General features: G+C 43.0%; 1 protein-coding gene across 1 annotated transcript in view; it reads right to left on the bottom strand.

Annotated features, from left to right (window-relative positions):
• The window catches only part of MAP2K1 (mitogen-activated protein kinase kinase 1), a 79071-nt gene extending 64828 nt beyond the window's left edge, over positions 1-14243 (bottom strand). Inside the window, exon 1 of the mRNA XM_033851862.2 lies at positions 13849-14243. Within this exon, the coding sequence (XP_033707753.1) occupies positions 13849-13928 (80 nt within the window). The 5' untranslated portion in view covers positions 13929-14243. The remainder of the gene's footprint in view (positions 1-13848) is intronic.
• Positions 14244-14292: the final 49 nt, after the last annotated feature.

The raw sequence follows: 14292 nt of genomic DNA, 5'->3' as shown, positions 1-14292 counted from the left end.
ACATTAAGCATGGAATTCCTTTCCAACAAACATCCTTCATTTCCCTGCGGGGCTAATCATAACATGCCCTTTGAACTTGGGAAAACTCACGACTGTACTTTGGGAGGAAGAATCTAGTTTGAAGGCCAGGCAAAGCTCAAGAGAATAAGAGTCACTCCTTTTGCCCATCTCTATTCTGCTAATTTTTTTTAAGGAAGAGGGTGGAACATAGGAAAAGCCACCAGGCAATAAGTCCAAAGGCCTGGATTAATTAAATGTATGACACTGAACAAGTTACTTCCTTCCTTTGTCCTTCATATTCTCCTTTGCAAAATAAAGGGGCAAAAATAATAAGAGTAAAATTGGATGACTTCTAGATGCTAATAGAATTTTCTGCAATGATGAAAATGCTGTAATCTGCTCTGTCCAATACAGTAGACACTAGCCACACATGGCCATTGAGTCCTCAAAGTGTGGCGATTGTAAATGAGGAACTGATTCTTAACTTTATTTTATTTTAATTCATTAAAATTTAAGTAGCTACATATGGCTAGTGGCTATAGTTTTGGTGAGTGTAGCTCTAAGAAGACCTTCAGCATTTTACGCAATCTTTGGAGGGCTATGTGGGAAAAGCATGGGTGTTAGAGAAGGACAGACCTGGGTTCTAAACTTAGTTCCACCACTTACTAGTTATGCAACCTTGTGCAAGTTACTTAACTTCCCTAAACTTCATCTTCCTTATCTGTACAATAGAATATTATGAACCTTCTCACAGATTTTTAGTGCAAATTCAAGACAATGGATGAAAATAGATCAGATACGCCCTCAATAAACGGTAATTTTTCCAGTTATGATGTCCTTCAGGGATAAGTTTCATGTCTTTTGCCTTCGTCCTACTGTTCCTTCCTGATCTAGGACCCATACTTTATTACCCCACGCCTGGGTCCTACAGATAAAGCGCTTCTCTTTCAAGAAAGCCACTTGCTCAGGAACTGTTCCAGATCCTCAGCTAGGGGCGCACCTCCAGTACTCAAGTCCTCTGTGCCTCCGGAACTGCTGATTTACCCTGTGTCCCCTCCACCTCACATTTCAGGAATTCACAAAACCCTTCCCCCTGATTGCCTATCAAGCTGAAACTTTGTTCAGTGCAGCCAAAACACCTGTTAGTGGTTTCTGGTACTTTCCTCACTAACTCTCCCCTTGACTTCCCCTAGTCAATATTTTATAGCTTTTTATTTGTAAATGCTTTAAGACTTTTTTAAAATAATTGCTCAGTGATTTAGAATACTCAGAAATAAAAATGCAGCAAGCTACATTTATGGCTAACCCAGCGTTAGTTTAGTTACCAAAATAAAACAAGGCAAAAGACTATATTCAAAAGAAGTGTTTTAGTAAAATAATAAAAGTGTTGCACTGTCTATCTAAACTAATATAATGCGCTATGAACCTGGTCCAAATGTTCCGCTGGTCCTTCCTTTGGTGAATAGAACTTTTCCGTGGCTCCAATGCCCAAGTTTTATCAGTGGACACAAATGGATGCCTAAGATAAGCAGGATATATTTTCTATTGTTAATAATTATTGGGATGTTAAACTACCCTCTTCTTCTTGTTTTTCTAGCATTCCTCAGACTCAGAGAAAGAGAGAGAGAGAAGAGCTGAAATACAGGCTAGCATTTTGGTAGGATTTCGATCTGGATTTGAGTAAGCCATTAGACAAAAGGTTTACAGTTAGCTTGGAATTCCTGCTAACTTCTGAGGCCTCCCCCAACAAGGACATTCTTGAAGGATTATTTACTGAAGGATGATATGAAATCAAACAGGGCAAATAATTTTGACTCTGAACTCTCAAATGCGGTGAGGGTCTAATCTAATTTTTAAAAAATAACCTGGATACGTAAGTTATAACTCAATAAAGAAACGTAATGAACCTGGATCCAGACAACCCGTAAATACGACAATGTGGCTGATTAGTCTTGCCTTCTCCTCACAACTCCCCAAATTTCAAGATTTGACTGGAATCTGGAACTCATGTGGATCATTCACTCAACTCAGTTGTTCCATTTTTTCTGAAAAGTAAATGCACTTAAGAGCATTTGAAATTCTGAACCTTTCTTGGTAACAGGTAAACTCAAAACAGGTCAAGTCTAGAAGGGTGATCATTTCAGAGGGACTTTTGTCTGTGGTTATTTTGAAAGCCACTGCTTTAAAAACTGACATTATGAAGCTTAAAAATAGGCCTTCCTACTAAGGATCCTGGACTAAAATAAAATACCCTTTCCTTCCCCCATTTCCTCATTCCCTTTTCCCTCAAACACCTTAGGAGAGTGGTGATATAGAGGAACAGCCTTTTCCAGTGTTTCAGATTATTACTTGAAAAGAGGTTTTTAAAAATTTTTAAGAGTACTAGGTAAAGTTACCAAAATTCAGTGTCGGGTAAACTTGGAAAATTTTCAAACCAAGTAAGTATCCCAAGTGAAAATATGTCTGAGTTGGGATAAAAGTTCAAGCACCTTCTTCCACTCCAGCTGTGTGAACTCCCAGCAAGTTCTCCCCACTGCTCCCCCCACGCCCCAAGTCTGGTTTCCTCATCTTGCAAAAGGAGTCAGAGGGCTGGAGAACCTGTAAGGTCCCATCCAGCCCTAACAGGCTCTGCTTCTATAAAGCTGGGCGGCTGCTTCCTATTTTCATGACCCCTTGGAGACAGCAGAAAAGCCCCTGGCCCAGAAGGTTCCTGGGAAGCCTCATTATACTTAAAAGTGGTCCCCTGGGACTTGAGAACTGCTACTGAGAGCAATGCAAGCTGACATGGCTATAAAATAGAAATGGTATTGAGAGGGAAGAATTAAGTTATGTTTTGCAGATGACACTAGTAAATCTAGAAATACTGATACTCAATCAAAAAATTACTAGATATATGGGACTTCCCTGGCCGTCCAGAGGTTAAGACTCTGTGTTTCCACTGCAGGGGGCATCGGTTCCATCCCTGGTCGGGGAACTAAGATCCCGCATGCCGCGCAGTGCAGCCAAAAAAAAAAAAAATTACTAGATATAATAGTGAATTTTAAAAAGCTGCAGGATATAAACAATTCATACAAATCAAACCACAGTCAAGAGAAAACACAAATTTAAAAATGTTCAATCACAGTAGCATCAAAACGTTAGGTATTTGAAATATTAACTTAGGACACAAGAGAGTTATTCAAAAGAAACTATAAAACCATAACAGGAAAAGAGGAGGAGACATTAATAAATGGAAAGATAAACCATGACAATTCTTAAAGTTTTCTTTAACCCTACCCAATTTAAGAAAAGGGAAGGGCTTCCCTGGTGGCACAGTGGTTGGGAGTCCGCCTGCCGATGCAGGGGACATGGTTTCGTGCCCCGGTCCGGGAAGATCCCACATGCTGCGGAGAGGCTGGGCCCGTGAGCCATGGCCACTGAGCCTGCGAGTCCGGAGCCTGTGCTCCGCAGTGGGAGAGGCCACAACAGTGAGAGGCCCGCGTACCAAAAAAAAAAAAGAAAAGGGAAAAAAAAAGACTATCAAAACTAAATAAGAGTCAAAAAGAAATTTTAGAAAGAGATAAAAATACCATAAAGACCAAATAAAAGTAAACCTGAAAATACAACAGATAAAAATCCTATTTAATAAACTCCATGAAGATATTAGAACTCACTATGTAGAAAAATTAACATAGACCCATACCTCACACCAAGAACATTAATTAATCCTAGATGGGACCATATAAGGGGCAGAAAAGTCTAGAAGAAAATGAAGCCCCATACTCCTATTAGTTATGACATGATGATAGATGTCTTAATACTAAAGAAAAGTAGCCTACACCATACAAAAGGCATGCTTTGCAAAATAAAAATATATTTTTTCCTAAGTAATACAATATAAAAGGAAAACATTGCAGTGGGACAATGTAGTAGCCACATAATTTATAAAACTTTAAAATACAAAGCACACTGATCTATTGCTTCAACAAACCAGAAGACAAATAACTGTGTACTGGCTAATAAAAGACATGAACTAACAAAAAATAAATAAAATACAAAGCACATCAAAGCTATATAGACGTATCTATTAAAGAAGGGTCAGAGGAGAAGAAAAGTTTGCGTGAAACTTTTCAAAATGTTCAGCTGATACCACAAAACCATCCCACCTACCTCTCCAGCTTCATCTCCTGCTACCTGCAGCGATGCACCCAGCACACTAAACTACTTGCCGGCTCCTCCACACATCCCAAGCTTTCCCACTTGTGTGAAGTTGCTCATCCTGAGCTCTCTTCCTGCCATGCCCCCCCCTCCCCCATTCCCATGGAAATCTTAGCCATCCTTCAAGACCCAGCTCAAATGTCATCTCCTCTGTGAAGGCTCTCCTAATCTTCCCCACTGGATGTGCGTTCTTCCTCCTCTCAATGATCTCTGACAGTACTTTCTTTGTACGTCTTCTCCTGGGGCACTTTTCTTACTCTGCAGCCATCTGTTTCCTTCTTCTTGTGTCTTTGCAACCTCTCCCTCCCCTCCCATACGAGATTTTAAGATCCTTGGAGGCAAAGACAATCTTACCACCTACAGCATCCAGCATAGCAAATTACATTTGGTAAGCATTCATTAAATATTAGTTTAGATTGAATCGATGAAATACAGAAAATAATCCCATTTCAAAAATACAGACTGGCAAACAATTAAAGTAAAGCAGACTGAGGAGGAGTCCTATTAAACTATCAAAAAAAAAATCACTAAGGCTTCCCTGGTGGCACAGTGGTTAAGAATATGCCAGCCAATGCAGGGCACACGGGTTCAAGCCCTGGCCCAGGAAGATCCCACATGCCACGGAGCAACTAAGCCCGTGCATCACAACTACTGAGCCTGAGCTCTGGAGCCCACGAGCCACAACAACTGAGCCCACATGCCACAACTACTGAAGCCCGCGCGCCTAGAGCCCGTGCTCCGCAACAAGAGAAGCCACAATGGGAAGCCCGCGCACCGCAACAAAGAGTAGCCCCCACTCACGACAACTAGAGAAAGCCCGCGCACAGCAACGAAGACCCAACACAGCCAAAAATAAATAAATAAATAAATAAATTTAGAAACAAAAGAAGGGACTGAAATGAGGATCATTTGCTTGTAATATGTCCCCCCCCTCTAAAAAAAAAAAATCATTAAACTTCAAAAAAAAAAAAAGCCAACTTCCTGAAGCTTGAGGGACCAGTTCAAACAGACATTGTAAATTGGTTCTGTCTCTTTATGGAACATATTCAGTTAATATGTAACAAAAGCCATAACATGGTTCATTGCCTCTGATTCTGTGTATGAATTAATCTCAAAGAACAAAACAAATGGGTTTAAAACATTCATAAGAGTAACAATAAATAATAAAATTTTGAAAGCCACCTAAACAATCAACAAAGTGTCATTTGTGAAGCCAAATCCTATTCTTTAGCCAAAAATAAATGACAAGCATTAGAATTATGTCTATGTGTAGAAATGGGGGGGAGGAGAGACCCATCAACTGATCACAGCTATCTATATATGCCTATAATGGAATAACCAAAAGTTAAACTGGAAAATTTAATGTCTGAGGTTCTTTCTTTAAAAAGGTGTTGATACATTCAATTTTCTTTTGAAGTTGTACTTGAGCAGGCAAATATGCAAAAAGGAGTTGGAGGGAAAAGAAATCACTCTACCTTTGTCCGATTTTTCTTCAACCCCCATGTAACCTCTTCTTAATCTGACTCAAAGCAGGATACCCCTGGGAGCTTCACCAAGAAATGAGAGGCAGAGATCAGCATTTTTAGCAGTAGGCCCTGCACCAGGATTCAGAAAACACCTCTTTTAAAAACAAAAATGCAATTCATTCTGGGAGGTGTTAACTTAGCAAACAGGTATGTGAGCCTTCAAACAGCTCTCATGGGCTTTCAGGCAAAGAACAGGACATGAAGAAAAAACACAATCAAGTGGCCAAAAGAGACCAAGATGATTTTTTCAAAACTGGCAACTTCTGGAAGGGAATAAAAGAAACAAAACTGGGACGCTAAGCTTTCTTCTCAGGCTCACCTCATCTTCTTCCCAGTCTGTGGGTTCTCCAGGTTTTCTCAACATGTCAGAAAGATTCACCATTGCTTGACCTGTACTTCCTATGGATGTGGTAGAAATAACTACCAATTCAGACTGAGGGAAGCTCGCAAGGAAGGGTTTTTTGTTGGTGGTGGTTTGTTTTGTTTAAACATTATTTTGTTTTTTTCCAATCTACCAATAATGATTTACTATATTAAGAGTGTAGTGATGTAGACCCAGGGGTTCAAAAAGGTATGGTCCCATATAATCAAATTAATGAAAAAAAGACACATAAGGAACATTTAGAGAATAAGAAAGCATAAGACTTCAAAATGATATTGCATTTAATGTGATGTTTGTTACACAATATAGGCCAGAATACAAAAGGGGAGAGAGAAAACGTGAGTTAAAATTAAAAGGGGCCTAAGGCTTAGGATGAATTTTAATCCTTGGGTACTCTTAAAAAATTTATTATGAATTTTTTCAAACACAGAAATATGGAAAGAATAGAACAGTGAAACTCACACACTAACCAACTAAACGACTGTGAACAATTTTGCCCTGTTTGCTTTATCTACCATGTGGGTATGTGTATTTTTTCCCTGAACCATTTCAAAGTAAGTTTCACATATCAACTATGAACAACAACATTCTCCTACATAATCATATCATTATTACATCTAAAAAATTAACCCTAATTCTCTACTCAAATTTCCCTAATTGTCCCAAGAATTCATTTTACAGCTATCGCATTTTTTGATTCAGTACCCAACCAAGGTTCATGCATTACATTTGGTTGACATGTCTCCTTAGTCTCTTAATTCTCTAACAGCACCACTCCCCTACTTTTCCCCCATGACACTGACTTTTTAAAGAGACTGGGTCAGTTGTCTTAGAGAATGTTGCACATCCTGAATTTGCATGCTTGTTTCCTCCTGGTATCATTTAATTTGTTTCTCCATCCGTGTATTTGCTGTAAACAGGAAGTTAGATCTCAAGCCTTGATTAGATGCAGGTTTGGGTTAAACTTTAAATAACAGGCAGCATATAAAATGTCCAAATCAACATGATTTATCAACATTTGCAATTTGGTATTAAGAACAAAAGGTAATAGTCAGCTGAGAAGGAAGAAACCAAAGCGGGCACCACTAACTACACTTCCCACTTGGATAGCATTCCAACAATCATAAAGTGCTTTCATACACATTATTTTCGATGATGCGCACCTGCCCGCCTTCCCTCACAGGTGTGTTATATTATCATCCTTCCTTTACTAATGAGGAAAACCAAGGCTCAGTGAAGTTAAATGACATGCCAAAGGTCAACAATTAAGAAGGGGCATAACTGATCTGGAACTCAGGTCCTAGAATAGCATGGAGTTACTCAGAAAAGGCTACATGGGAGATGAACTCTATGCTAGGTCTTGAAAGATGGGCAGCATTCATTCATTCCAGGCACTGGGCGAGACGCCGGGGAAATATCAGTATACAAGATAGTCAAGGTCCCTCCCCTCACTGAAAGTGTGGTGGCAAATACAAGACAAAAATAAAATCACACAGGAAAGTGGAGGAAGGCATTCCAGACAAAGGAAACCATGTGAGCAAGACCGGACAGAGGTAAGAAGCAGTGTGCTGGGGCAATGGGAGGACAATAAAGGGATCAGGCAGAGAAAAACTGAGCTGGATGGGTAGCTCTAACTGAAGTATTCTCTCCCTTTCTTTCAAAGATGCATAAGTAAGTGAAAGTAAAATGTTGTATGTGTTTATGTTCAAACAAGCACCCCACACATCTCCTTTCTCTGGGCTAAGTCATTTTTATGAACCTTTTTGCCATTTCTGTATCTGCTACAACAACAGCAGAGACATTCTTCCCAAGGACACGGGCTTCAGCTGGCCCTACTTTTCACCTGAAGTTGTTCTCAAAAGACTGTGCCAGTATTAGTTATTGCAGCAACAAACCAGTAGAAGCATCCAAGTTCAGAACTACAAAATCAGTTAAAACCACTTCAAAAGCTTCTAGTTATCACGGTGTACATCCCAGGTAAGGCCATAAGAGATCCCCCAAAAGCACAACAACCTGTCTCAATGTTTCTGTCCCCTTCCTTACGGACCTTCACACTAACAGATGTGTGTCCCTACAAACGTGGCAGAAACTGCTGATGCTATGAATGCAATAATTAAGTCTGAGGGTTTCAGCCCCAAATCCAAAAGCTGTGGATGCCGCCAAGGCCAAGCAATGCACCTTCTTGTTTATTCAGCACCATATGGCCTTCAAAGCACTTCTGTATGTGTTATCTTGTTTAATCTTCATGATACTCCTTCAAGGTGGTAATGGTTCAATCATTTAATCAACAGATATCTACTGAGTACCTTCTATGGGCCACATACTGATCTACTCACTGAGCAAGGAACAAATCAAGCCCTCACCTTCATGAAGCATACATTTTAGTGCGGGCGGGGTGAGGTGCAGTAAATACTTATGGACAATGCAACATTAATTAGTGGTAAGTGCTATGAAGAAAAATAGGGCAAGCTAAAGGAGTAGAGCATGACAGAGAGTGCTATAATTAGAGTGCTCAGGGATGGTCTCTGTGAAGAGACATTTGAGCAGAGGTCTGAAGGAAGTGAGGGAGCAAGTCATGTGGGTATTTGGCAGAAGAGAATTCTAGGCAGAGGGAATAGCAAAAGCTCTGAGATAGGAATGTGCCCAACCGACTGTGGAACAGCACAGAGAACAGCATGGCTGGAGCACATAAGTGAAGGGGACAGTGGAGGAAAACGAAGAACCTGATCAGGCAGGGCCTTGTAGGCCACTAAGGCAAAGATTTGGTAGACCATTCTCATCCTCACTCTACAGATAAGGAAACTAAAAGAGAGAAAGTACAAAGGACTTGCCTAAGGTCAAAGAAAAAGTGAGGACTCGGGAAGTACCCTGCATTGCCACCATGAATTCTACTCAGGGCTCACACTTCTCCTTGTGGAGATTAAAAGCGTTTTTTTAAAACACAAAGAGATTAAGTATGTGCCTTATCATGGAAGGAGAGGCAAGGTACCCTAAGACTCAGCAATCCCACTTCTGAGTACATTCCACAGGGAACTCTTACAAGAGTCCAAAAGGAGTCGCTACAAGGATGGCGATGGCTGCACTGTTTGAGGCAGCAAGGGGTTGGAAACAACACAATTGTCTTCTCTAGAGGAATAATAAGTAAAATGTGGTACGTGCACAAGACTGACTGCTCTGCAACCGAGAGAAATAATGAACTAGACACATGTATAACAGCATGAACAGAGTGCAGAAACATGGTGTTTGGTTAAAACAAAAGAAACTGAAATAAAAGTTTAGGGTGGTCATTGCTTCTGTTCAAATATTGTTGATTATCCTCCTTCCAAGAAGGCCCCTGCCCCCTTTGAAGGTCAACATGGCCATGTGACTTGCTTTACAAAAATGGGAGCAAAAGTGACATGTGTCACTCCTGGGCAGAAACTTTAAAAGCCAGAATGTGGTTCACAAGATTCCCTTTTCATTAAGCATATTTCAGACATGGTGTGTCCGTCAGCCTGAGTCCCTGATGGAATCCAATCAACAGAGCCTCCCACTGACCTGCAAGCATGTCAAACTACTGAGATTTTCTAGTCTATTCCAACTGATGTAGATTTATAGCACAATAGGATTTTTAATAAAAATTGAATATAATTAAGGTACACAACATGATGATTCAATATACACACACAGTGAAATGATTATTTCAGACACGCTAATTAACATACACACCTCCTCACAAAGTTACTATTTTGTGTGTGCGTGACAAGAGCACCTGAAATCTACTCTCTTAGCGAATGTCCAGTATTCAATACAGTATTATTAACTGTAGTAATCACGCTAAGCATTAGATCTCTAGACTTATTCTTCCTATTAACTGCAACTTTGTATCCTCTGACGAACATCTCCCCATTTCCCCCACCTCCCCACCCCTGGTTAACCACCTATCTACTCTCTGCTTCTATGTATTCCACTTTTTTAGGTTCCACATATAAACTGAGATCATGCAGTATTTTTCTTTCTGTGTCTGGCTTATTTCATTTAGCATACTGTCCTTCAGGTCCGTCCATGGTGTCACAAATGGCAGGATTCCCTTCTCTTTTAAGGCTGAATAATAGTACAGTATCATTCAGCACTCTAAGCACACAAAACGATACTATCTATTGAATACCTCCCAAAGGCACACGTATAGCCAACAAACGGGTGGAATTATAAGACCATATATTAAATAACCTAGAGTGGGTGAGATGGTGCCTGTGAAAAAAAGGTAAATGGGGAAGGGGGAATGAGAGTAAAGGTGAAAATAAGAGAAAAAAATGAAAAGGTATTAAAAGGTTTGTTAAACACGTGCAAATATTAGAACTTTCATTCACTCACTGATTCACCCCACAAACATTTGTGCACTTATTATGTGCCAGTACTATTCTAGGTACTACTTACAGAAGAGTGAATCCAAAAAGGGCAGTCCTATGCTTATAGTTTATGGTGTACAGAAGAGAGAAATATTTAAAATACCCTAAAAAAGATTATGGACAGTGAAGAAATGTCATTAAAAAATCAGGTGACATGAGAAAGAGAGACCTACTTTAGATTAGGTGGTCTGTGAACAACTCTGAGGAAATGACATTTATGCAGAGAGGTGAAGATTGCTTCCTTCCTAGCTTGGGAACAGGAAGGGATGATTCATTCCAGGCAAAGGGAACAGCATATGCAAGGGTCTGGAGGGAGTATGGACCATCCCGTGGAGGAAGTGAAAGAGGACCAGGGTAATGTAGGAAAGGAGCAGCAGGAAATGTGGTTAAAGAGATGGAGTGGGGGGCAGGCAGGAGGGGGATAGCAGCAGGCTCATAGCCCAATATAAGGAGTTTGAATTTTATTCTAAAGGCGATGAAACCATGAAAACATTTTAAACAGGGAAATGATATGATCTTATTTCCAATTTATTTCATTCTAACTTGGCACCCTTGCAATATGCTCATATATTTTTACAGACTTGCAGAAGAAATATTTTTGCATTCTTTTTCTTCAAGGACCCCCAGAACTTGCATAGACATCAGGTCTATGCATAACCCAGCTCTGTCTGAAAGGGGTAAGTGCTATGTTAGAGACCAGTCTCAAGGTGCCAGAAAGCCACAGAGAAGCAACCTTGCCAATTTAGTACCAAGAGTTCTTTAATGTCAATGGATTTTTTTTCTTTCGTTTACACTGTATGATAATGTTCAAAATTGTGCCCTAGTCTAATCACAGAAATCATGAGTACATCAGCTTTGCTTGAAAAAGGTGAAAGATGTAGATGTGGGCTTCCCTGGTGGTGCAGTGGTTGAGAGTCTGCCTGCCGATGCAGGGGACACGGGTTCATGCCCCGGTCCGGGAAGGTCCCACATGCCGCGGAGCGGCTGGGCCTGTGAGCCATGGCCGCTGAGCCTGCGCGTCCGGAGCCTGTGCTCCGCAACGGGAAAGGCCACAACAGTGAGAGGCCAGCGTAACGCAAAAAAAAAAAAAAAAAGAATGTAGATGTATACAGCTTTCCCCCCATTAGTGGCAGGAACTGTAGGGGAACAGTCCCTGTTTGTCTCAGGCAGCCTACACAAAGATGCCTCCTATTGTAACACAGCAATGAGTCATGGAGGTAGGTGCACATGGCACAGAAAACTGAGCAAGGGAGAGTCGTTTATCCAGAAGCTAAGGCACCTTAACACACATATCCACCGCCACGACTGGAAACTACCTTCTAGCTTCCTTGAGGCTTCTCTACCCAGTAACAAAGGTACCAGCAGCTAACATTCATGGAGGGTTTCCTACTATTAGCTCATTTAATCTTCACAACTGCTCTAAATAGGTTCTATCATTAGACCCATTTTCACAGATGAAAAAACTAAACCTAAGCCCGAGAGACATTTGTCCCAGGTCACAAAACCACAAACTTAGCCTGACTCCAGAATCCCACCTCTTAACCACTGTTTAGAATCTCCCAGTCCCACCCAAGCGTATCTGCCACCAACTAACTCCAGGAGAATTTCTTCTTTTCCTCCCTGTATTGTTTTCTTATAACGAAACTCCTCCCCTTTGCAAGAACACAGCAGTGGTGTAACAATTAACAACAGAACGTACTTCCACTCAGTACCCTCCTCCAAATCAAACGGGAGCACGATGATCACTCCACAACATTCAAAATTTGTCCTGTCCTTCCCTGCCCTGGGGGGCTTTCATACTATTTTAAGGGCATAAAATTCTGCACACTAAAACTGAACCAATCTTTGCAAAGTAATCCACTAACCTGTACAAGTTAATATCATGCAAAACAGACACTACAGTATTGAAAGGAGTTTGGGGACTTCCCAGGGGTTAAGAATCCGTCTGCCAATGCAGGGGACAAGGGTTCGAGCCCTGGTCTGGGAAGATCCCACATGCCGCGGAGCAACTAAGCCAGAGCGCCTAGAGCCCGTGCTCTGCAATGAAGAGAAGCCCCCACACCGCAACAAAGAGTAGCCCCCGCTCACCGCAACTAGAGAAAGCCCCTGCGCAGCAACGAAGACCCAATGCAGCCAAAAATTAATTAATTTAAAAAAAAAAAAAGAAAGGAGTTTGTCTGAGGAATGTGGTTGAGCTCACATCACAGGTCTGTCCACCACTGGCCTTGTGATCATTACAGGGATGGACAGAGCCACCAAGCCAACAGGTCCCCAGGCGATTAAAATTGAGAGAGTCAAAGGAAGGTTACAGAAATCACCAAAGGGTAGAAGATCCAAGCCTAATCTATTCATTTCATCAGCTGGCTTCCTAAAGTCTCCAGTGTGCAGGTAAGAGATTAAGAACTAAATCTTCTCTGGCTATTTCTCCGGGTCTTTCTCCCTCAGGCAGTCTTGTCCCTTACCCAGGACTCAAGAGTTGCGGGAACTCAGAAACATACATGAAACAGCCACATCATTGTTTAACGAAACAAAGTACTGACTGGTTTGTGAGCAACACTGTAAGCTGCAGAGATGGAGCACCTTGTGTGTGATTTCCAAGACCATGGTGTCATGTCTCAGGTCGGAAGTTAGGGCTTATGGTCAAGTAAGGAACAGCCAGGAGAGACACTGATGAGATTTGTTTAATGAATGAATGAATTAAAAAGTCAGATGAAGAAAAGAAAAACCGCTCCCTTCGAGACAAGAGAGTTTCCAGGAAGGCCAAGGAATGAGAGCCCCCAAAGTCGACAAGCGAAAATCCACCGTGATGTCGGTGTACACACGCCCCCGCTGGCCAGGCAGCGGCCGCAACGAGGCACTCCCAGCCCACAGGTGTCAGGTACGAAGGTGAGGACTGCTCACAGGTCCCAACTCCACACTCTATACCGAGTTGGTCTCAAAGACGCAGATGCGATCTTAATTTTTCCAAGACATCTGCTCCCTTCTCCCGGTTACAGGCCAGAAATGCAGAGGATCTGGGGGGAAAGAGCTGGGTAGGGGCGGGCGATGAACCGGTTTTTACTTTTTAGGGAGAAGGAAAATGACCAGAGATCAGGGATGGGTGAAAGGGTCGGGAAAAGGGTGGGGATGGGGGCATCGCGATTCGTTGGGTCCACTGACTGGTCTTGAGTCAGGCGCACAATCAGTGCTTAGTCACCGATACCTCTGCGGCCGGGAGTTCCTCGCGCCTGGCAGTCCAAGACGTACGTGACGACCCGAGCGGAGCCCCGCGCGCCGCGCACAGCCGACTCGGCTCCTGAGCCCGGGCCGCGGCCTCCCCAGCCCGGCCCCGGTGCTCGCCTCCCCCCAGACTTACTCCGCCGAGCTGGTCCCGTTAACCGCGGAGCCGTCGGGGGCCGGGTTCAGCTGGATGGGCGTCGGCTTCTTCTTGGGCATTTTGGACCCGGGGAAGGCGCTCGCAACTCCGAGGGGAGGGCGGCCCCTCTTGCTTCCTCCCTCTGAGCTGCCCCGCGCCCGCCGCGCGGGGCCAAATCAGGGCTGCGGGCCCGGGGGTTGCCTTCGGGGGACGCGCTCTGCGCGGTCCCGTCAGGGCCGAGTGGCCAGTGGCGGTCAGACCCCCGCCCCACTTGCTCGGCTCACAGGGGACCGAAGGGCTTCCCCACCGGCGCAGCACCGCAGCCCCGGGATTCCCTCCCGCTCTCCCTCAGTCCACCGGTCCCCAGGGCTTGAGGGGCCCCGCCGCGCGCGCACCACAGCGCTGCTCCAGCCACAGCCCGGGAAAGTGCGCCGCCGCCACTGC

The sequence above is a fragment of the Tursiops truncatus genome, chromosome 2 (assembly GCF_011762595.2).
Source record: "Tursiops truncatus isolate mTurTru1 chromosome 2, mTurTru1.mat.Y, whole genome shotgun sequence".
Lineage (NCBI taxonomy): Eukaryota > Metazoa > Chordata > Mammalia > Artiodactyla > Delphinidae > Tursiops > Tursiops truncatus.
Note: the sequence above shows the minus strand (reverse complement) of the source record. Positions and strands in the feature narration are given on the sequence as shown.